We start from the raw sequence: 22,832 nt of genomic DNA on the forward strand, positions 1-22,832 counted from the left end.
TCCTCTCTAAATTTTCTTAACTTCTATTTTTACTTGTATATTGTAAATAATATATTACTGTATGTAGATTTTTTTCCTCCAACTTTAACCTCTACCTACCAGAGACGTTAAGAATTTAGAAATGTTATTACTACCCCACTACCCCCAACGTAATTCCCCTTCTCCCAGTTATAATTAGGTCGTAATTATAGGTCAGATCATTATTCCATGTGTACATGGTGATAATCACGTAAAAATTGCTCAGAGTTGAGCCGTGTAACAAACCGTGATATGGCAGAGCATGGATTTTGGAGTTAGACTATCTGGTTCAAATCTGTGATATTTATTAGCTATATGATGTTGTTCAAGTCATTTAAGCAATTTGTAACTCACCAACTCACTTTCTTCATGAGTCAAATGGGCCAAATAACAATGTTTTCTTGGAGTTCCTGTTGTGGCTCAGTGGTTAACGAATCCGACTAGGAACCATGAGGTTGCGGGTTCGATCCCTGGCCTTGCTCAGTGGGTTAAGGATCTGGCGTTGCTGTGAGCTGTGGTGTAGGTTGCAGACTCGGCTCGGATCCCTGTTGCTGTGGCTCTGGTGTAGGCTGGTGGCTACAGCTCTGATTGGACCCCTAGCCTGGGAACCTCCATATGCCACGGGAGCGGCCCTAGAAAAGGCAAAAAGACCAAAACAAACAAACAAACAACCAATGTTTCCTTTATAGGGTCATTATGAGGATTGTAAGAGGCAGTACCAGTGCAGCGTTTAAAACAGGGCCTGGCACATGGTGATCGTGATTGCGATTATGGTGTCCTTTTCAGATGAATTTTTTTTTTTTTTTGTCTTTTTAGGGCTGCACCTGCAGCAGCATATGGAGGTTCCCAGGCTAGGGGTCCAATCAGAGCTGTAGCTGCCAGCCTACACCACAGTGGGATCCGAGCTGCATCTGCGACCTCAGTGAGCCCACAGCTCATGGCAACGCCGGATCCTTAACCCACTGAGCGAGGCCGGGGATTAAACTCTTGTCCTCATGGGTGCTAGTCGGGTTCATTAACTGCTGCACTATGACGGGAACTCCCTATATTGTTTTTTCTTCAAGTTAATATTTGGATCTCTTTTTCATTGGCTTCATTTTCTTTGTTCTGATCGGTACTTTCTCCGATGAGCTGTGGAATCTTTCTCAAACTGGTCAGCCACATCTGGTAATGGGTCAGTTCCATTTCTTTCTTTCTTCTTTTTTTTTCTTCTTGGAGACATCTATCCAGGAGACTTTTATCTTTCTGCCTCAGCCTGAAATGGTTTCTCCTCAGGCCTCTGAGAAGCAGTTATTCTGGGTCATTATCTTGGGAATTCCTTTTACTGGATTCCTCTGTCTTTTAATACATGTGACCGCCTGTGTTTTGGTGAAGCACATCCTCCAGTAGCTCCCAAGAAAGAATGAATAGGAGGTAAAAGTTTTAAACCTTGCATATCTGAAAATATCTTGTCTACTTTAAGTTGCCTCGGCATAGAATTCTAGATGGAAATGATTTTCCCCATCACTGAAGACGTTGCTTCACCATCTTCCAGCTTCCATTGTTGAGAAGTTTATTTTTTTTTCTTGTTACATTTTATTGAGAATTTTTTATTAATATTTTGTACTTATTTTTGATCCTTTCTATGTGACCTGGTTTTCCCCTTTTGTAAGATTTTTTTACCTTCTGCTTTCTGAATTGTCTTGATTTTTTCTGACTTCTTTTTATGTTTCTTTTGAACAAATATGACTCATGCGTGAAATCTGAAAGCTTCCTTATTTTTTTCCATTTCCTCTTTTTTTTTTTTTTTTAGAATTAACTTAGTGGGGAAAGTTTTCTTCTAAATAAAATTGGGGCAGTCCCATGTCTCTCTCTCTCTCTCTCTCTTTTTTTTTTTTTTTTTTTTTTTTTTGTCTCTTTTTTTAGGGCAGCCCTCACGGCAGATGGAAGTTCCCAGGCTAGGGAACGAATTGGAGCTGTAGCTGCCAGCTAATACCACAGTCACAGCAACACAGGATCTGAGCCTCATCTGCAACCCACCACAGCTCATGGCAACACCGGATCCTTAACCCACTGAGCAAGGCCAGGGATTGAACCTGCATCCCATGGATTCTAGTCGGGTTCCTTACTGCTGAGCCACAGTGGGAACTTCCCATGTCTCTTTTGATTATTCTTAATAAACTCTTCTAAATAGAAAATCAATTTAAGACTCAAACGCAAAGCAAGTCCTTAGGTAATTCAATCTGTGTTAATAGCTAAAATTTCCCACTTATTTAAAGTGATAGCTAATCTCTCTCCTGGGTGGGGTCTTTAAGCTAAAAGAGGCCAGGGAGGGGTGTTACAGCCCTTTCACTGGCCTTTCTTGCCTTTGGCACCTACCACCCTTGTGTGCATTGCTAATTTTGAGAGCTGACCCTTCCAGGGTTGAAACAGAGGTGGAAGAAATGAGACCAGAAGACAGGAAAGTTCTAACTTGTCTAATTTGCTTCATGCTTTCTGGACCTGACAGATATTTAACCCTGACTTTCTTTCTACTTGGCTGCTTTTGTGGATTCAGTACAGATCCAATTACACATTCTTTTGTGTTTTTTGTGTGTGTGTGTGTCTTTTTCCCTTTTCTAGGGCCATTCCTGCGGCATATGCAGGTTCCCAGGCTAGAGATCTAATCAGAGATGTGGCTGCCAGCCTATTCCAGAGCCACAGCTATGCAGGTTCCGAGCCCCATCTGCGACCTACACCACAACTCACAGCAATGCCAGATCCTTAACCCACTGAGCAAGACCAGGGATCAAACCCACAACTGCATAGTTCCTAGTCAGATTCGTTAACCACTGAGCCATGACGGGAACTCCCCAATTACAAACTCGTGATGGCCCTTTCCATGCCTTGGCTGGCTCTTCCCCCCAGGACATGGATCTTGGAGGATCCATTCCACACAGACTCTTTTCTACATTGTTCCCTTTTGATGATCACTTAGAAATGATTATAATCATTCTAGATTAACTCTTTGACTCATGCTTTCATGTATGAACCATGGGAAACTTGCATATTTCTCTTGTAGTCACTGGGACTGCTATTAATTGCAGGTGCATCTGCTATAGGCTCCTTCAGCCAGACTCTCACTTAGGGATTTTTTTTTTCCAGGGATGAAGTGAATACCATCTACTGTATCCTACTAGTGGCCTAGGAAACATATCCGCCTCTCTGAAAGTTCCCATTGTCTTTTTATTCTTTACTTTTTGTCTTTTTAGGACTGCACCCTTGGCATATGGAAGTTCCCAGGCTAGGGGTCGAATCACAGCTGCAGCCGCTGGCCCACATCACAGCCACAGCAACTTGGGATCCGAGCCAGATCTGCAGCCTATGCCACAGCTTGTGGCAATGCTGGATCCTTAACCCACTGAGTGTGGCCAGGTATCGAACCCACATCCTCGTGGATACTAGTCATGTTCTTAACCAGGTGAACCACAATGGGAACTCCCGAATAGTCCCACTGAAAATCCCTCTCTTGACTTGAGGTTAGCAAGAACCATGCCTCATGCCTCTTAGTGGTGGTGGGGGAGCACCTATAGCATAATTTTCTCCAAATAAATCTCTCTCAATTTCTCAATTTCTCTTACCTGTTTTATGTACTAGCTGTGAGTAAGGAGTTCAGGAATTGTGCAAATAATCCAAGGCTATCTACTTCAAAAGATGTCTTACTGCCCACCTTGAAATTCTGTATTTATTCTATCTTGATGCTTTGCATCTTGTTACACTCATTGGTCTTTGCCAAATGTTGCTGACTTTTGTTGCCCATTTTTTGTTTAAGAACGAACGAGATAGTGAGTTTAAGGATCTGGTGTTGCCCCAGCTGCAGCGTAGGTCTCAACTGCAGCTTGGATCTGATCCTTGGCCTGGGAACTCCATGAGGCATGGGTGTGGACAAACAAGAAAAAAAAAAATGAATGAGACATTACAGTGCTAATTGGGAGCTCAGTGGGTGAGGCAGAATTTGCTGACTGGGGGCCTCAACTGTATGGCTTCATGTAGGGTGCTCTGGCCATTGGGCTCTGGGAGCCCTGGGTATTAATATTTATGTCTTTGATCTTGAATAAATTTTACCAAAGAGCTATTCTGTCGGCATCACAAAAATTTGTAAAAGAGGTTGAGGGATGGGGTGTTCACTGCTCAACATGCCAATTTTCATTTAATTCTTATTGTTTTAGTAGAAAGCTTGGTTTCTTTCCTTATGATGTCTGGTACCCCTGATCATTGAGACTCTCTGGTTTGATATTTACAGAAATAGTCACTGCAACTTATGGTAAGATGAGGGACCTGATTTTCTGATAGCTCTTCAACCATTCCTGTTTCCAGCTTTGAAGGCAATTTGTGCTTTCAGTCCTGAAGCCCCTATGATATAGAACTCAGGATGACATAAGTTTTATTGGCATCTCCCCTATTTAGAGATTTAGGATTCAGGTTTTGTTTTGTTTTGTTTTCTCCCAGGCTAGTTGCTACTCAACACCTACTTTAAATTTTGGAAAATTTTATTCATATTTCATCTATGGTATGTCCTTGCCTTTTCTCCTTTTTTCCCTATGAGCCTTTCTGTTTTAAATAATTCTTTAAGTATTGTGGTAGTGATGTTTCAAGAAAGCATGAAGATAAGCCTGTGTGTTACGCTGTTCTCCTGGAGGTCAGGTCCTAAATATCAGACAAGTTTTTCTTTTCTTTTTCTTTTTTAGGGGCACCCCCATGGTGTATAGAAGTTACCAGGCTAGGGGTCTAATTGGAGCCACAGCAACATAGGATCTGAACCATGTCTGTGACCTACACCACAGCTCATGCAATGCCGGATCCCCGACCCACTGAGTGAGGCCAGGGATCGAACCCACATCCTCATGGATACTAGTCGGATTTGTTTCTGCTGCACCACAATGGGAACTCCCCAGGCAGGTTATTATGTATATTCCTAACTATTATTCATTTACTCCTCACCCCAATTTTGTGAGAATAAGTTTATTCCACATTTTACCAAGTTACAGAGGGAAACACTGAACCTCAGGGAAGTAAAGTGATTTTCTTAAAGTCATGCAACTAGAAAGCCAAAGAATTGGAATTTAAACTCAGGTCTCATTTCCACAGGTTCCATGATTTTTTTCTGCACCATCATAACTGTCCCCTGACAGAGATTCAATTCCTCTTCTGCTGTTGGGTCTGTTTGCTTTCTTGGCACTGACGTGAGACCTTTTATTTGAAGACAGGCCAGGATAGAGTAGCACTGATAAAATCCAGTAGCAAAGTGCTTTGTAGTAATTTGCTTGTCCACTGAAGCTTGTTCAGTGCTTTTCACAAATCATTAAGTCTTTCACTATTAGACTGCACTTTTAGTTCAACAGCATTTTTCATTGAGATTTTTAAAAATTGTGGCAAAGTTGTTTTACAACGTTGTATTAGCTTCGGTTATATATATATCTATATGTACATATATCTATTCGTTTTTTCCATATATGTTATTACAAAACATTGAGTAGACTTCCCTGTGCTATAGAGAAGGTCCCTGTTAGTTACCTTCCCCTTTATATAGTAGTGTGCCTATGCCAACCCCATCCTCCCAATTTATCCCTCCCTCCTCAGTTTCCCCTTTAGTAACCCTGAGTTTGTTTGTTTGTTTTCAGCACGTTGAAGTTCCTAGGCTAGGGGTCAAATTGGAGCTGCAGCTGCTGGCCTGCGCCACAGCCACAGCAACATGGGATCCAAGCCACATCTGCAACCTATACCACAGCTCATGGCAACACGGGAGTGTTAACCCACTGAATGAGGCCAGGGATCAAACCTGCATCCTCGTGGATATTAGTTGGGTTCAGTACCACTGAGCCACAGTGGGAACTCTCTGGTAACCCTAAATTTGACCTCAAAATCTTTGAGTCTGTTTCTATCCGAAAACAAGTTTTATTGTATTATTTTAAAATCAGATTCCATGTATGCGTGATATCATATAATATTTGTCTTTCTCTGCCTGGCTTACTTAATATGATAATCTCTAGGTCCATCCATGTTACTGCAAATAGCATTTTTCATTCTTTTTTACAGCCAAGTAGTATTCCATTGTATATATGTACACTCTTCTGTTGATGGACATTTGGGTTGCTTCCATGTCTTAGTTATTGTAAATAGGGCTGCACTGAACATTGGGGTGCATGTATCTTTTCAAATTATGCCTTTGTCCAGGTATATGCTCAGGAGTAGGATTGCTGGGTCATATGGTAGTTCTATATTTAGTTTTTTGAGGAGCCTCCACACTGTTTTCCACAGTGGTTGTACAAATTCACATTCCTACCAACAGTGTAGGAGGGTTCCTTTTTCTTCACACCCTCTCCAGCATTTATTGTTTGTAAGCCATGGTACCTTTATAGTGCACTGGTAGTCATAGAAGTCTGAGGGTTCGTTGAGTAGAACAGTCAGCAAGTGAGTTCCATCCATGGATGGTTATGACATGGAGGTTACCTGAGAGCAGAGAAACAGGATGCAGACGTATTTCAAGAAGAGACATAAGTAAGGTACAAAAGAAGAGTATCCTATTCATAGGATGGCCAGAAAGTTCTCATTGTTTTTGACTTGGGCCCCTTCTAAACAGACAAGACTGATTTGATCACTTACGACTTTCCATAATAAATATGAAGCCATACCTAAAACATATTTATTGACACACCTGACATAAAAGCCCATTTACTAATCAGAAGCTGCTCTTGGTTTGTAGCTTCTTCTCCTTTGCTTTCTATAAATGGGTCTCCTACCATATGGTTAGTCCATTAATTAGGTGGCATCCTGTCTTGCCCCAAGTCACCTAGTCACACACAAAGTTTCTATAATGACAGCTTAACCACTGGGAAATTAAATTCATCTGCAGTTTTGTTTTAGTTCTGAGAATTCCTCTTTAAGGCTCAAGTTTCTAAGCACATCAGGCCTTAGCATCCTTCCACAGGGGCCAGGTCCTCGGTGCCTCTGTCTTTATTTTTAATTGTTCATTATCCAGGCCATGCAGGTTCTCCCTAATTTCCCCTGTGGCTCAGAGCCTCACCGGAGTATAAACACCCTCCCTCTCTCTAAGGCACTTTTAATTGTTAGTGTTTCTCATTCATCCTCCAGAGGTAATTGGCCCCTGAGAGAGCCTCTAGGAGAATAAGTGCTGAAACTTTTTCAATTTATTGGGTTGCTAAATGCAGGGGTATCACAGCATGTTTGGCTGATTGCTTTTGATTCCTCTCCTGAGACTCACCTGATTTGAAACAGAGGCAGTTACTTCCCTACTTGTCTCATTCTCAAGACCAGCTACCCTGGAAATGCCTAGATGAGGGTCATTTCTAGGTCAGTTGGCCTGTCTTATAATTTACTCAAGTAACTCCTACTTATAGGCAAGCTCAGTTTTATTTTTATTTTTATTTTTATTATTTTTTTTTTAGGGCTGCACCTCCAGCATATGGAGGTTCCCAGGCTAGGAGTCCAATCGGAGCCGTAGCTGCCGGCCTACACCACAGCCACAGCAACTCGGGATCCGAGCCACGTCTGTGACCTACACCACAGCTCACGGCAACACCAGATCTTTGACCCACTGAGCGAGGCCAGGGATAGAACCAGCAACCTCATGGTTCCTAGTCAGATTTGTTTCCGCTGTTGCACGACAGGATGAACTCCTAGGCAAGCTCAGTTTTACAACATTTGCTTTATGAAGCATGAGCCTCCCCTGGGGGCTTGCAAAAAATGCAGATTCTCGGGCTCCATCCCAGACTTTGTGGATTAGAAACTCTGGGTCAGGTGGGGTCCAGCAGTTGGCATATTGACAGACTTACCAATTGATGGATGCACGCTAAAGTTCATGTGCCGCACAAAGGCAAGAGAGAGGGTCGTGAGTGTTGTTGGTTTTTCTTACAGCAGGCCTGCCTGACTTCAGTTGTACTTGATCAGACTCTAGGCATTCTTTGATAAGGTGAAAAAGGTAAAGTGAGCTCCCCTAAGTCTCAGGGGTATAGGAGAAGAATATAGGACAGCTTATAAAATTATTAGTTTCCATTCTTAGATCTCAAGGCCTCAGAAATCTATTCAATTGTCTGCTTTTCAAAGAAGAGTTGAACAAAGCAAGAAGTGACCAGAGGGAGTTCCCTTCATGGCTCAGCAGTTGACCAGCCCAACTAGGATCCATGAGGATGTGGGTTTGATCCCTAGATTGACTCAGGGGGTTAAGGATCCTGCGTTGCTGTGGCTGTGGTGTAGGCTAGCATCTGTAGCTCTGATTTGACCCCATATGCCATGGGCACGGCCCTAAAAAGAAAAAAAAGAAAGTGACCAGACATAAAGGACACCTGCAGCTACACGATGTGGGTCTCAACCCCTGGCTATTCTTGTGGGCTTTTTTTGGTCTGGGGCTACCATCAAAGGGTATTTCTGGAAATTATATTTCCGGGATGGGCTGCTTTCCAATCCACTCCGCCTATTTTGCTTACATGGTATTTTAGTGGGGCACAGTTAGAGAACATGCATATTTAAAAATTTTACATATTTACAAAAACAAAATTGGGTTATGATATTTGGGCTCAGCTGATGCTCTCAGTTCTCACAGAGAGGTCAAGGTCAGAATGCATTTAAGCTAGGAGGTATGACATCCAAGTTCGTCTTTGAAGTTAGGCCTGGATTTGAATTTCAGCTCCTCTACTGACTAGTTGGTTATGTGTAATTTCTCTGAGCTTCCCTTTTCTCACCTGTTAAAATGGGAGGAATGCTGTGAAGAATCTAATTTCAATGTCGTCCTGTATGTAGAGCCCTCAGTTGGAACCATACAAAGTAAGTGCTACAAAAAAGGGATTGCTGGAGTTCCTCTCGTGTCTCAGCAGAAACAAATCTGACTGGTATCCATGAGGACGCGGGTTTGATCGCTGGCCTTGCTCAGTGGGTTAAGGATCCCGTGTGGCCATGAGCTGTAGTGTGGGTCGCAGATGCGGCTCGGATCCCGCATTGCTGTGGCTGTGGCTGGCACTCCAGCTCTGATCCGACCCCTAGCCTGGGAACCTCCCTATGCCTTGGGTGCGTCTCTAAAAAGACAAAACACACACACATACACACAAATGGGATTACTAATGGTCCTCTCTATTTTAGATAAACTCTTCTTGTAAATGCCAAGGACAACTTCTTTCTGAAAAAAAAAGAAAAAATCACCTGTTTATTCATGTTATAGTTAACCTTGAAGTGAGACAACTTTCTTCTGAAAGTGAGGGTCTCAATTTTGCTGTTGTAATATTGTTCATATATCTGCTCATTCAATAAATATTTATTGAGCAGCTACTATATATGTTTCAGGTACTAGCCTAGGTACTAGGGAGACAGTGACAAAAAACAAAGTTCCTGTCTTCATGGTGCATACATTCTAGTGAAAAAGGCAGACAATAATCAAACTAGCTAACTAACTAACTGACCAACTAACTATATGATAGGAGAGGGGGTGGGGGAGAGTAAAAGGGTGAGTTTGACATACAGTGGTCTCGTTAGTTGTTCTCTTAAGCAAACCCCGGAGGTAAATACCCTTGAGCAAACCATCGGGGTATCTTGGGAAGTGATTTTCAAAGCAGAGGGAATATATCACTTGAATGAGTGCTTGAGGATGAATTAGTTTATTATATTTTCCCTTTTGTCTAATGAAAAGACAATAAGAAGTCCTAGCATAAAATTTCACTTATAATCTATTAACCCGTGAACCTAATGCAAAATACAAATTTTCCCCACCTATTTTTCTACATTAATATTTTAATACAAAAGTTATAGTGTACCTGAAATTCCTTTTTTTCACTTAAGCATTTTTCCGTATCATTTCATAACTTTATAATAATAATTTTAACAATATCAATTAGTCCATTAGGACTTTATGTAAATACATCATAAGTGATTATATGCCTGGAGATGTTCACGGAACCTTTCCTTATAGTTCCAAATACTGAAAACAACTAAATGCATTTGTAATAGCATATTTAAATTACTTCTGGTGTCTGAGGAGTGCCCTCATGACTATTTTAAACAGCATTTTCTTCTACAGCATTATTTATATCAATTAATTTCCAGGATTGAGGTGTTTATATATTTTTTAAAAAATCTTAAAAAAACCCTAATACATATTATGAAAGGACTTTTCAAGAGAATAATAACCTTTAACTTTATCACCAGGAATGTAGAAATACGTGGCTACCTCCGTATATTTCTTTAACACCGTTTCTACTGCTTAGCTCAAGGTAGAAATCAACCTATTCATTAGTATAACTTAAAACTTCGCTATTGTCTTTTGCGTTTCATGGCTTACTGAAAATGCCACACATGTTATCCCTGAAAGTGTTTCTTCTTGGGCTCATTGTCTGTTTGTGACGAAGTCTTACTTTAAAAGCTTAAAAAAAGTTAGCACCATGGTTTTCTCCTCCTCCGTTATCTGGATGTAGGGTCGGTAGGACTCAAGCCAGGTGTCTTCTAATATGCACCTAACAGTGAACTTTTCAGGTATGGCAGAAAAAGCTTTACACCTCAACAAATTTATTTCTAAACTTTTTATTACGAAACTTTTTTTTTTTTTTTTTTTTTTTTTGTCTTTTTGCCATTTTCTTGGGCCGATCCCATGGCGTATGGAGGTTCCCAGGCTAGGGGCCTACACCAGCGCCACAGCAACGTGGGATCCGAGCCGCGTCTGCAACCTACACCACAGGTCATGGCAACGCCAGATCCTTAACCCACTGAGCAAGGCCAGGGATCGAACCCGCAACCTCATGGTTCCTAGTCGGATTTGTTAACCACTGAGCCACGATGGGAACTCCTACTATGAAACTTTTAAAACATGGAAGTGCTTCAATAAATATCAACATTTTGCCAAATGAGTTTCCTCTAACCCCTACTCACTAAGCCCATTCTTTTATCTTGATGGAATATTTAAAAGTAAATCCTCGAAATCATGTCATCTCACCATTAAATCCTTAAGGATGAAGCATCTTTAACTGATAGGTAGTTTTCTTCACCCTTAACAAAATGAACAATTCCTTGTTATCCTTATTATGCCTTATTTTTTAAATCCCATATCCAAACTTCTCAAATTTCTAAATAGTATTATTTGCTTGCTTTGTTTGAATTAGGATCCAAGCAAGGTCTATTTACTGCATTTGACATTTTATCCCTCAAAAATTTTAAATTCTGTAACAGTCCTCTCTTCCCCACTTTTTTAGGCCATTGATTTGTTGAGAAACTGAAACTTATTTCCTTTAAAATTTCCCATATTCTCGAGCCAACTGGCTGCTTCCGCATGATGTTGTTTAACTTATTTGCTTTAGCTTCCTCTTAATCACCTTCTTTTGTATGTTCTGTAAACTGTCCATTTACACCTAGAGACTTGATGAGGTTTAGATTCAATATTTTGGGGGGTGAGGGCCAAGAATAGGTTACAGATGGTGGCTGCTGTGTGCTTCTTATTGAACTCTGGGTGATAGGAGGGTTCATTGGTTCTAGGTTTTTCAGTGGGCAAAACTTTGAATCCAATTTTTAAAAATAAAAATAAATAGAAATTATGAATTCATACTGATACTTCTAATATAAAATTATAGGCTTTTTCCTTAAGTTGTTTTATATTATACTTTGTATCTTTTTTTTTTAATCGCTGGAAACCTTGCTTACCAAAGGTATTACCATATTACCATAATTGTTTGCTTTATTATATATCTACCCATATTAATTTTTTAAAGTTAATATACATGTTGCAAAATCAAATTGTTTTTTGTCTTTTTAGGGCTGCACCCATGGCATATGGATGTTCCCAGGCTAGAGGTCAAATGGGAGCTGCAGCCACTGGCCTACACCACAGCCACAGCAGTGCAGGATCCGAGCTACATCTGCAACCTACACCACAGCTCACAGCAATGCCAGATCCTTAACCCACTGAGTGAGGCCAGAGATCAAACCTGTCTTCATGGATACTAGTTGGGCTCATTTCTGCTGAGCCACAATGGGAACTCCAAAATAAAACAAGATTATTGAAAAAAGTTAAAAATTTCATTGTAGCTCTTTTTGTCTTTGGAATACATCCAGTAGGACTGTACAGTCAAAATACTGTTTTTTTATTTTATTTTATTTTTTAATTATTTCACCAATACAATTTTTTTTTCTACTGTACAGCATGGTGACCCAGTTACACATACATGTACACATTCTATTTTCTCACATTATCATGCTCCATCATAAGTGGCTAGACATAGTTCCCAGTGCTACACAGCAGGATCTCATTGCTAGCCCATTCCAAAGGCAATAGTGTGCATCCATTAACCCCACTCCCTCCCCGCCACCTTGGCAACCACAAGTCTATTCTCCAAGTCCATGATTTTCTTTTCTGTGGAAAGGTTCATTTGTGCCACATATTAGATTCCAGATATAAGTGATATCATATGGTATTTGTCTTTCCCTTTCTGACTTCACTCAGGATGAGAGTCTCTAGTTCCATCCATGTTGCTGCAAATGGCATTATTTCATTCTTTTTTATAGCTGAGTAGTATTCCATTGTGTATATATACCACATCTTCCTAATCCAACCATCCAATCAGCAATCCCACTGTTGGGCATATATCTGGACAAAACTTTCCTTAAAAAAGACAAATGTACCTGCATGTTCATTGCAGCAGTATTCACAATAGCAAAGACATGGAAACAACCCAAATGTCCATTGACAAAATACTGTGTTTTAAAACCACTTGAGGCATTCCCATTGTGGCTCAGTGGGTTAAGAACCCTACTAGTATCCACGAGAATTCAGGTTTGATCCCTGGCCTCACCTAGTGGGTTAAAGGATCCAGCATTGCCATGAGCTGTGGTATAGGTCACAGAAGTGGCTTGGATCTGGTGTTGCTGTGGCGTAGGTCGGCAACTGCAGCTCTGATTCGACCCCTAGCCTGAGAACTTCCGTATGTCCCAGGTGCGGCCCTAAAAAAAAAAAACCAAAAAACAAAAAAAATAAAGCCACTTGGGTGAATTATTGTCTTTCTATAGTTATATCATCAATTTGATATACAGTTAATTTGATTAAACTTGCTTTAATTTTTTAGGGATTGATTTTTTTCTGTTTAAAAAAATTTATAAAACAGTAATTGGAATCATATATCCAGTTTGGAACTCCCTGTATTAGCTACATTTTTTCTGATATACAATTATTAGCAAATATTTCCCTCAGTTTGCCTTTGTTTTGTTTTTGCTTACGATTTTTTTTGGGTCATGCATAAGCGATTCATATATATTTTTAATGTAGGTAAATTTATTAATCTTTAACTCACTTTTGAAATTTGTGCCATTTTTTATTATAGTTTTCTCATCTGTAATTTAAGAGGAAAGCATCCATTTTTAATTCAAGTTTTTATATGGTTTGAATTATTTTTTTATTTTATTTTATTTTTTTGTCTTTTTAGGGCTGTACCTATGGCATATGGAAGTTCCCAGGCTACGGGTAGAATTGGACCTGTAGCCACTAACCTATGCTACGCCACAGCCATAGCAACACCAGATCTGAGCCTACACCACAGCTCATGGCAACACCAGATCATTTAACCCACTGAGTGAGGCCAGGGATAGAACCTGAGTCCTCATGGATACTAGTCAGGTTTGTTACTGCTGAGCTACGATGGGAACTCCTGAATTCATTTGTAAATTATTATTTAATAGGACTTTACTTTTAAATATTATTCAATTTTTTTCCAGATGTTGTTTTAGATACTAGGGATGTAAAGTGACCAGACCAATGTCTAGTTTTTTTTCGGAACGAATATTCCAATTAGGGTAGGACAGAACACAAACAAGATTTCATATACTGGTAAATGTTATGCAGACAATAAAAAAAAAAATGAAGTGTAGTTACAGGCTGAAAAGATACCTCTCCACTAAGATGATATTTGAGTTGATTTCCACATCACAGGATGGGGCCAGCCAGGTCAAGGCCTGGGGCAGAACAGTATAGGCTGACAGGATATTTAATACAAAGGCATTGAGGAGGAGCAGACCTCAACACTTATAAAATGCTTGCTATGAACCAGGTGCAATACTGAAATACTTTACCTGCATTATTTCTTTTCTTTCTTTTTTTTTTTTTTTGTCTTTTTTTTGGGGGCCATACCCGCACCATATGGAGGTTCCCAGGCTAGGGGTTGAATCAGAGCTACAGCTGCCAGCCTACACCACAGCCACAGCAATGCCAGATCTGAGCTATGTCTGCCATCTACACTACAGCTCACAGCAATGCTGGACCCTTAACCCACTGAGTGAGGCTAGGGATTGAACCTGCATCCTCGTGGATGCTAGTCAGATTCATTTCCACTGAGCCACAACAGGAACTCCCCCTCTCATATATTTCTTATAATAATTCTCAGATATCTATTAGCACCATTTTTTCTCCCACCTTTTAAAATTAAAGTATAATTGATTTACAATGTTGTGCCAATTTCTGCTGTACAGCAAATGACCTCGTCATACAGGTATACGTACACACATATACATTCTATTTCTTATATCGTCTTCGTCATGTTCTGTCCCAAGAGACTGGACACAGTCCCATGTGCTAGACAGTAGGACCTCATTGTCCATCTAATCTAAATGTAATAGCTTGCAACCCCAAACCCCAAGTTGATTCCACTGCCTTCCCCTTCCCCTTGGTAACCGAAAGTCTGTTCTCCACATCTGTGAGTCTGTGTTTTGTAGATAGGTTCATTTGTGTCACATTCTAGATTCCACATATAAGTGACGTCATACAGCATTTGTCTTTCTCTTTCTGACTTTCCTCACCCAGCATGAGAGTCTCCAGTTGCATCCATGCTGCTATCAGCACCATTTTGATTATGAAGACACCGAGTTTGGGAGAGTTTATTTAAATCATTGCCCTCTTCTCAATCTTCAACGTGCCTTAAAGTCTCAAACTGCAATAGTGAATCCTTGATTTTCTCTCTCCAGGTTTTCATGAGAAGGACAAGAAGCCATATTGCCGGAAGGATTTCTTAGCCATGTTTTCACCCAAGTGTGGGGGCTGCAACCGCCCAGTGTTAGAAAACTACCTCTCCGCCATGGACACTGTTTGGCACCCAGAGTGCTTTGTTTGTGGGGTCTGTACACTTACTTATCCCTTGGGTTTAGGGAAAGCCAGGGTTCTCCTTGCCTCTCTGGTAAGAGGGTTCACAGTTTGGGATAAGGAATTGATGGGGGCTTCTTAAAAGAGACACAAACCCTAGCATCCATTGTGGGCATTTGCTTGCCTGTTTTGCAAATGGGCACTAGTCTAGCCTGTTTGTCAAGAACCCTTATGAATTCCTGTGACTGGCATGTAAATAGCAGGGATTTCAAGGCTGCAGCCTTGCTGATGTTCTACTTCTTGACACCTGCATTTCTTTGCTTTCTCTCCTCTCCGCCACCCAGGACTGCTTTAGCAGTTTTTCTACCGGCTCCTTCTTTGAACTGGATGGGCGTCCCTTCTGTGAGCTCCATTACCATCAACGCCGAGGAACCCTCTGCCATGGGTGTGGGCAGCCCATCACCGGCCGCTGCATCAGTGCCATGGGCTACAAGTTCCATCCTGAGCACTTCGTATGTGATTTCTGCCTGATGCAGCTGTCGAAGGGCATCTTCAGGGAGCAGAATGACAAGACCTATTGTCAGCCCTGCTTCAATAAGCTCTTCACACAGTAATCTCAGCTGAACCCAGATTTGCTAGAAAATGTAAACCAAGAGAGGAAAAAGTATATTTGTAGTTACTGATCTTCTGCTCAATAGGCTTATAGAGAAAGCAAAGGTGATGAACAAAGAAGGTAACATCTCAATATTACATGGCTGGGCTTATAGTCTTAAGGTTTGATTTTTTGTCTTTTTTGTTTGTTTGTTTGTATTTTAAATCAGGTACTTGAATTTAGATCTGGCATATGCTGTCTAGTGCCTCTGCAGATGTGTTTTCTCCATGCACAAATTCCTTCCACCACGGGTATACTCGGATTTCTTCATTTTCAACCCTATGATGGCCTTACTGGTACCTTCTCTTTTTTGGTCCTCATAAATGGGTCTTTTAAGCTACTCACATTTCCCTGTGACTCACTTTCCCACAGTCACTGCCATGGATTTTATTCTGGCTGTTAGAAATCATGACACGACTCTTAAGCTCCTTGCATTTCCCTTCAGGGTGTTTCTCTTTTTTCAAGAGAAAGTAGATTTTAACTTTGAATACTGACATCATTGATAAATAAAGTAGCTTGCAGTTTTGATGATGTAATGTCACATTAGTTTAGTAAACTTTCTGCTTCCCATGTTAGGTGCTAGGCACAATGTACAATTAAATTTGTATCTTACCTCTTGTTTATTTCTATCCAATAGGCACTTTTGTTTAAATCAAAGGAAATTAGAAGAGGGGGTTCCTCGTCACTAACTTTTTTCTTAATTTGGGCTCCTGACTTTATTTTTTGCACTTAGATGACAGATTCAATGACAAATCTTCTTAAAATTGTTTTCATCATTTTGCTTATCTGTGGGGAAAAAACAATTTCCACTGGGCACTTGCAAATTCATATTTGCATGTATAAGCTTATCTCTGAACTCATTTAAGTTGTATATGTTATATGTGTCAAATTTTCTTGCATATTGATTTTATCTCAATAAAGCTGTTTAAAAAAATGGAGCATACATCTCTCTCAATTTCACAGTTGTCTCATGAAGGCAAACAGAATGGCTATTCTTAGAGCGTCTCTGAAGAAATTTGCTATAAAGCCTCATTTCACCGTTTTCCAGTTTGGATTCAGAAATCATAGGCCGCCCCTCCCCTCCCCAACTCCACTTATTTGTTCCTCTGAAAAATATTATGACTATATTTGTAGAAAAGCTTGTCAGGGTTTAAAGAATCAGACTTCCTCACATCCTATCTGAAGTCAGTTAGACTTCCTCAGAAGGAGTTATGCTTGGAGTTCCCATCGTGGCACAGTGGTTAATGAATCTGCCTAGGAACCATGAGGTTGCAGGTTCAATCCCTGGCCTTGCTCAGTGGGTTAAGGATCCGGGGTTGCCGTGTGGGTCGATCCTGCGTTGCTGTGGCTCTGGTGTAGGCTGGTGGCTACAGCTCTGACTAGACCCCCTAGCCTGGGAACCTCCATATGCCGCGGGAGTGGCTCAAGAGAAGGCAAAAAGACAAAAAATAAAATAAAAATAAAGGAATTATGTTTCCTCAGAAGAAATACTGATAAGATCTGTACTTTTCTCTCTCTTACCATGGTCTTAAAAATAATTGTATGATTATTTGTGCTTTTACAAGAAGTTGAAATTACTGAGGAAAACTTCTCCACTGGAGGTGTTTTTTAAAATGTCTCAAATTCGGAGTGGGGTGGGGACAGAACTTCTTGGAGAACTGAAATGAATTAGATGATTCTCGCTTGCTAAGCTTTTTCATACTGGTCTCCTTTATTGGAATGGATGTTAAGGGGTGTTGAGAGTTAAAAGGAAGTAGTAACAGTTAATTCTATAAAATAGGAGCCCCAGGAATTCCTGTTGTGGTTCAGCAGAAATGAATCTGACTAGTATCCACGAGGACGCAGGTTCGAACCCTGGCCTCCCTCAGGGGGTTAAGGATCCCTCATTGCCGCGAGTTGTGGTGTAAGCTCAGATCCTGCGTTTCTGTGGCTGTGGCATAGGCTGGTAGCTATAGCTTTCTTTCAACCCCTAGCCTGGGAACCTCCATATGCCTAGGTGCGGCCTTACAACGACTAAATAAATAAATAAAATAAAATAGGAACTCCAAGTACACCCAAGTCATTTGGGAGGCCACCCAGCTAGGGAGCCACCTGGCTTTTTGTCCTGTTTGCTTGGTGGAGAGTACCAGACTAAGCAAAATATGTGTTCCATTTCCAAACATCCTTTTTACTGCATATGACCCCATGACGTCACTTGCAGGTGTTAACATGGCAGCGTCCGTGGTGGTTTTGGCCATTTGACAAAGTCAACCTGGGTTTTACCCCTTAAGAGACAATGTTCATTGAAAAAAAAAAAAAGGATTAGCTATTTTGAGGTTTCAGTAGAACCTACATATTTAGAAATGTCAGAGAAAACTCAGAGTTAAGAAATGAGGACGCTAGCTGTCGAAGAACAGGTATAAATCAACAGAGAGTTCATTTGCCTTTCAGGGTAATTTAGCAACACTTGTTCGGAAGAAAAGAAAACCAAAACAAAGTCTTTTCTTGGTTCTCTTTTTCACTCTTCGTTGAAGGTGCAGCCTCCCGACACAGTAAAGAATGACCAGCAGCCATGTTTGGCTCTTTAAAAGGCACTTATGTTATGATTTTATATGCTGGTTGTTTATAGCATTGTTGTAAAATGCCCAGCCCAACAGATATGTTCCTCAATGGCTCTTATCCATAAAATAATCTCCATTTTTCTCAAATTGTCACACTTTACTAAATGGTATTACATTAAAGTCCTGTGTTAAAGCAAAAAAAAAAAAAAAGAAGAAAAGAAATAAAGACTCTTTTCACAATGAAAGTAAGTGGTTATGAATTTGTTCCAAAGGAGATGCTACCTCCAAGACCAGCATTATAGCAACAAACAAATCACTCACAAGTTTACAGTTCCTGTTTTGTTGTTGTTGTTGTTGTTGTTGTTGTTTTTTAAGAACTACTATTCTCACGTGATATATATCTGTTTACTCTTGGTTTTGAGTAACTTCTAGCTTTTGAGATACAAAACTTACCCTCAAAAGACAGGATTATCCACCTGTGAGGATATATGTTTTTATAAAAGAATGCGCCATAGGTTGGGAACTCTGTTCTCAAGGAGGAATTCCTCAGTTCATTTGGCCAGTTACTCTTTGAAATAAGTATAGAGTCCTTCAAAGTGATACTTAGATAGAGACAACAATCATTCTTCCATAAAAGTTCTAGCATATACTTTTCTTATCATTATGGGATGGCTCCCTCTTTGTGACCAGGAAAGGGAGAAAGAGTGCTTTCCTCTAGCTTTACAAACACAAGTCCTGAGATTTATCCTAACTGGACTAACTCAGGTAACCCACCAGTGAATTTTGCTGGGGAAGTGGACTTTGCAGCTTGGCTTAAACCAAACTGGATCATTCCTAGAGTTCAGGATGGGACTCAGTTCCCAAAAACATAAGGGTTCTATGGAGAAGAAGTGACTACTTAAAAAATCTGGGTGCTGGGTGTTCCCTTCATGGCTCAGCAGTCAACGAAAACCCCTACTAGGATCAATAAGGATGCAGGCCTCGCGCAATGGGTTAAGGATCTGGTGTTGCCATGAGCTGTGGTGTAGGTTGCAGAGGCGGCTCGGATCCCAAGTTACTGCGGCAGCTGTAGCTCCAGTTCGACCCCTAGCCTGGGAACTTCCATGTGCCATGGGTGCGGCCCTAAAAAAGCAAGAAAAAGAAAAAAAATCTGGGTACTGTTAAAAAGAAGACAGTGAATCTTGAATTCACATTACTATATGTTCAAAAGCAAAAATATTAAATAGTTTGAGTTTCGAGGTAACACAGAAGGCAAACAAGTAGATTTTTTCCTGTACTCTGAGCGAATGCGCCTGAGAACTTCACGGAATTTAAAAGCAGAGGATTGGAGAATCCTCTTTTGGGGGGGGATTAAGAACCTGACATGATGTCCATGAGGATGTGGATTTGATCCCTGGCCTAACTCAGGGATCTGAGTGGGTTAAGGATCTGGTGTTGCCATAAACTGCAGTGTAGGTTGAAAATGCAGCTTGGATCTGGCGTTGCTGTGGCTGTGGCACAGGTTGGCAGCTGTAGCTCCTATTTGACCCCCCAGCCTGGGAACTTCTTTATGCCACGGGTGCAGACCTAAAATAGGGAAGAAAAAAAAAAAAAAAAAAAAGCAGAGTCGAACCAGGAATAATAATGCCTGGCCTTCCCTTGGCTTTAAAAAGCATCAAAAGCAGCTTCAGTTTGAGAATCTGAGAAGGGAGATCTTCCACCTGAAATAAAGGTAAGAAGGAGTGACAATTTTCTCTAGGGGCAAGTGTCTTAGTATGAGCAGGTCCCTAATAAGGGCAGAAATGGCAGCCACTAAAATAGGAGACCAAAAAAGCAACTCCTTGCCCTCCAAATACTGTGGAGGCTGTGTCATTAGATCCAACTCCCCATCAGGACAGTTTGTAAGTGCTGAGAACCCAGAGCTCAAATGAGAAATGGAAATCTACTGGGATCCCCTAGAGGAGGAAGGGAGAAATCTCAGATCCAGGCTGGTGCCTGAGTTGGGCTTGTGGCAAATATATAACTTTGCAAGAAATTAGCAATGTCTCAAATCTATTTTGTAAGAAAAAGGAGGTTCTTCCTCCCCAGGGTATGTAGGAGGTTCTTCCTCCCCCAGTGATGGTAAATGCATAATGCCTAAGTTAATTTCCTGAGAAAAGGAATCTCCTAATTGCATTTAGGGTCACAGATGTGGATTCCGGGTAACTGCGCAGACATTCTGGATAACTGCATAGACTTTCTGGCAACCTGGTCAGAGCCATCTACCTTGCCTCCTTATTTTAAATACCACCAAATCTCGACAAATACTGGATTCTAGCAACAACATTTTTGCCTGGGATAACAACCCCACTCCTGATGAGAAATATCTCAGCTCATTGGAGCTCATGGAACAATTCCTATAGCTGAGAATGGGCAAATCAAGATATCAAAGAGGACTTTACTTCTTCTAGGCTTTTTTCTTTTAAAATTAAAGTATAGTTGATTTCCAAAGCCATGTGACTTCCTTTAAACTCAAAGTTGATGAGACAATTCGAGTTTGAATTTTAATGCCTTGGACTTTGGTATGCTTATGTCGAATCATAGGATTGGACTCTGGGGAGATGAAATAGAATGGGAGTACATTTCTCAGCATTATTTTTGTCAGTCTAGTTTCTCCATAAGGAACTGGGCGGCTCTCATTTTGGTCCACATGCTTAGGAGGGGCTGACTTTACCCCCAGCTTCTGAAATGAACACAAATTTCAGGCCTGATCAGTAATTGTGCTTTGTTCTTCTGGATCAAAGAGGTAGAAGCAGGGGTAGACATGTAGCTGTAGCAAAACCGATTAGATTGCCTCCAGGACCTTCTTTGGACTTCTTGGGAAAGAGGCACTCTCATTTAGCTGGAATTCTGGCTCTGAGGATGATAAAAAAAAAACTACTGCTGCTGAGAAATATCTTTAGCATCACTTGGGGAGCCTGAGATTGAAGCCCATACAGAGGAAAGGAGAGCTAAATAATGGAGAGAAAATCTTCTCCTTCTTCTTCCCTTTCTTCTTCTTCTTCCTCTTCCACTTCTTCCTCTTCTTCTTCTCCTTCCTCCTCCTCCTCCCCCTCTTCCTCTTCTTTTTTTTTTTGAGCCCCTCGATCCTCCAATATCAGCATCTTAGGTTCAGACTGGCAAGTTGTGTAACTTTTCTGTTTTGCTCAGCGGATGATTTGTGTTGGAATTCTGTCACCAATTAAGTAAGCAGAACAGACATAGTCTCCCTTTTACAAACAAACTATTGGGAGAGAATGAATAAATGAGTGATAAACTCTATAGTGGCCGAGAACGTACACCATATGCCACAATGAAAACCAAATAGAACAAAAAATATCTGTTTACTGCCCAGTACTTTTGACATTAGAGCGCAGTGAAAAATTTTGCTACTTTGAGTCTGAGGTATCCTGTGCATATATTTATTTATTTATTTATTTTCTTTTTTTGGTCTTTTTTAGGGCTGCACTTGTGGCATATGGAGGGTCCCAGGCTAGGGGTCTAATCGGAGCTGTAGCCGCCGGCCTTTGCCAGAGCCACAGCAACGTGGGATCTGAGCCGCGTCTGCGACCTATACCACAGCTCACGGCAACACCAGATCCTTAACCCACTGAGCAAGGCCAGGGATTGAACCTGCAACCCCATGGTTCCTAGTCGGATTCGTCAACCACTGAGCCACGACGGGAACTCCTGGGTAGGGTTTCTTAGAGCATCTGTTGGGGAACGTTACAAAGAGGTAAGTCTATAAGAAAAAAAAAATTATTGAAAAAGTCTTGTAATCACTGATGGTCACATTTGGCATGTGTAGCAAGCCATTTGTTTGCCAAGCTTTAAAATATTCTCGGGGAGTTCCCATTGCGGCTCAGTGGGTTAAGAACCTGACATGGCATCTGTGAGGATGTGAGTTTGATCCCTGGCCTCATTTAGTGGGTTAAGGATCCAGTGTTGCCACAAGTTGCAGCATAGTTCACAGATGCTGCTCGGATCCTGCGTTTCTGTTGCTGGGGTGTAGGTCGGCAGCTGCAGCTCCTATTCAACCCCTAGCCAGGGAACTTCCACATGCCACAGGTGTGGCCCTGAGAAAACCAAAAAAAATAAAAAAAAAAAATCCTCATTCAAGAAAGCTTAATGCTTTTCATTTAGGGTAGTAATGGGGGAGGGGACTTAGGGAGGAATAGAGTGGGTGGGAATTATTATTTCTATTTTATCTATGGAAAAATGATCAGTTACACGAAGGGGCCAAGATCACTCAATCTGAGTGATAACGCTAGAACCACACCCAAGTTTGTTCAGTATTCCTTATCTGGGACACCTTCTTTAGCCTCTACTTCCACAATGTCAAGTACATCTCAGAAATATGGCCCATGAGGTGAATTTTCAAGGGATGAATGAGGGCACTAAGGCAGGAAAGGTGATCCGCTGCTGTGCTCCATGTTGTTTTGGGTTATAGTGGTGAGAATTGTAGCCTTGGCATCAGATAAACTCAAGTTCAAAGGCTGATTCTACCACTCGCAAACTGTGTAAGCCTTAGTTAAGCTATTTATCATCTCAG

At 41.0% G+C, this 22,832-nt stretch overlaps 1 protein-coding gene across 1 annotated transcript in view; it reads left to right on the forward strand.

Annotated features, from left to right (window-relative positions):
• LPXN (leupaxin) overlaps positions 1-16,681 on the forward strand; it is a 47,977-nt gene extending 31,296 nt beyond the window's left edge. The window contains exons 8-9 of the mRNA XM_013994304.2: positions 14,977-15,125; positions 15,436-16,681. Coding sequence (XP_013849758.2) covers positions 14,977-15,125; positions 15,436-15,705 — 419 coding nt within the window. The 3' untranslated portion in view covers positions 15,706-16,681. The remainder of the gene's footprint in view (positions 1-14,976; positions 15,126-15,435) is intronic.

This window comes from Sus scrofa, chromosome 2, assembly GCF_000003025.6.
Source record: "Sus scrofa isolate TJ Tabasco breed Duroc chromosome 2, Sscrofa11.1, whole genome shotgun sequence".
NCBI lineage: Eukaryota > Metazoa > Chordata > Mammalia > Artiodactyla > Suidae > Sus > Sus scrofa.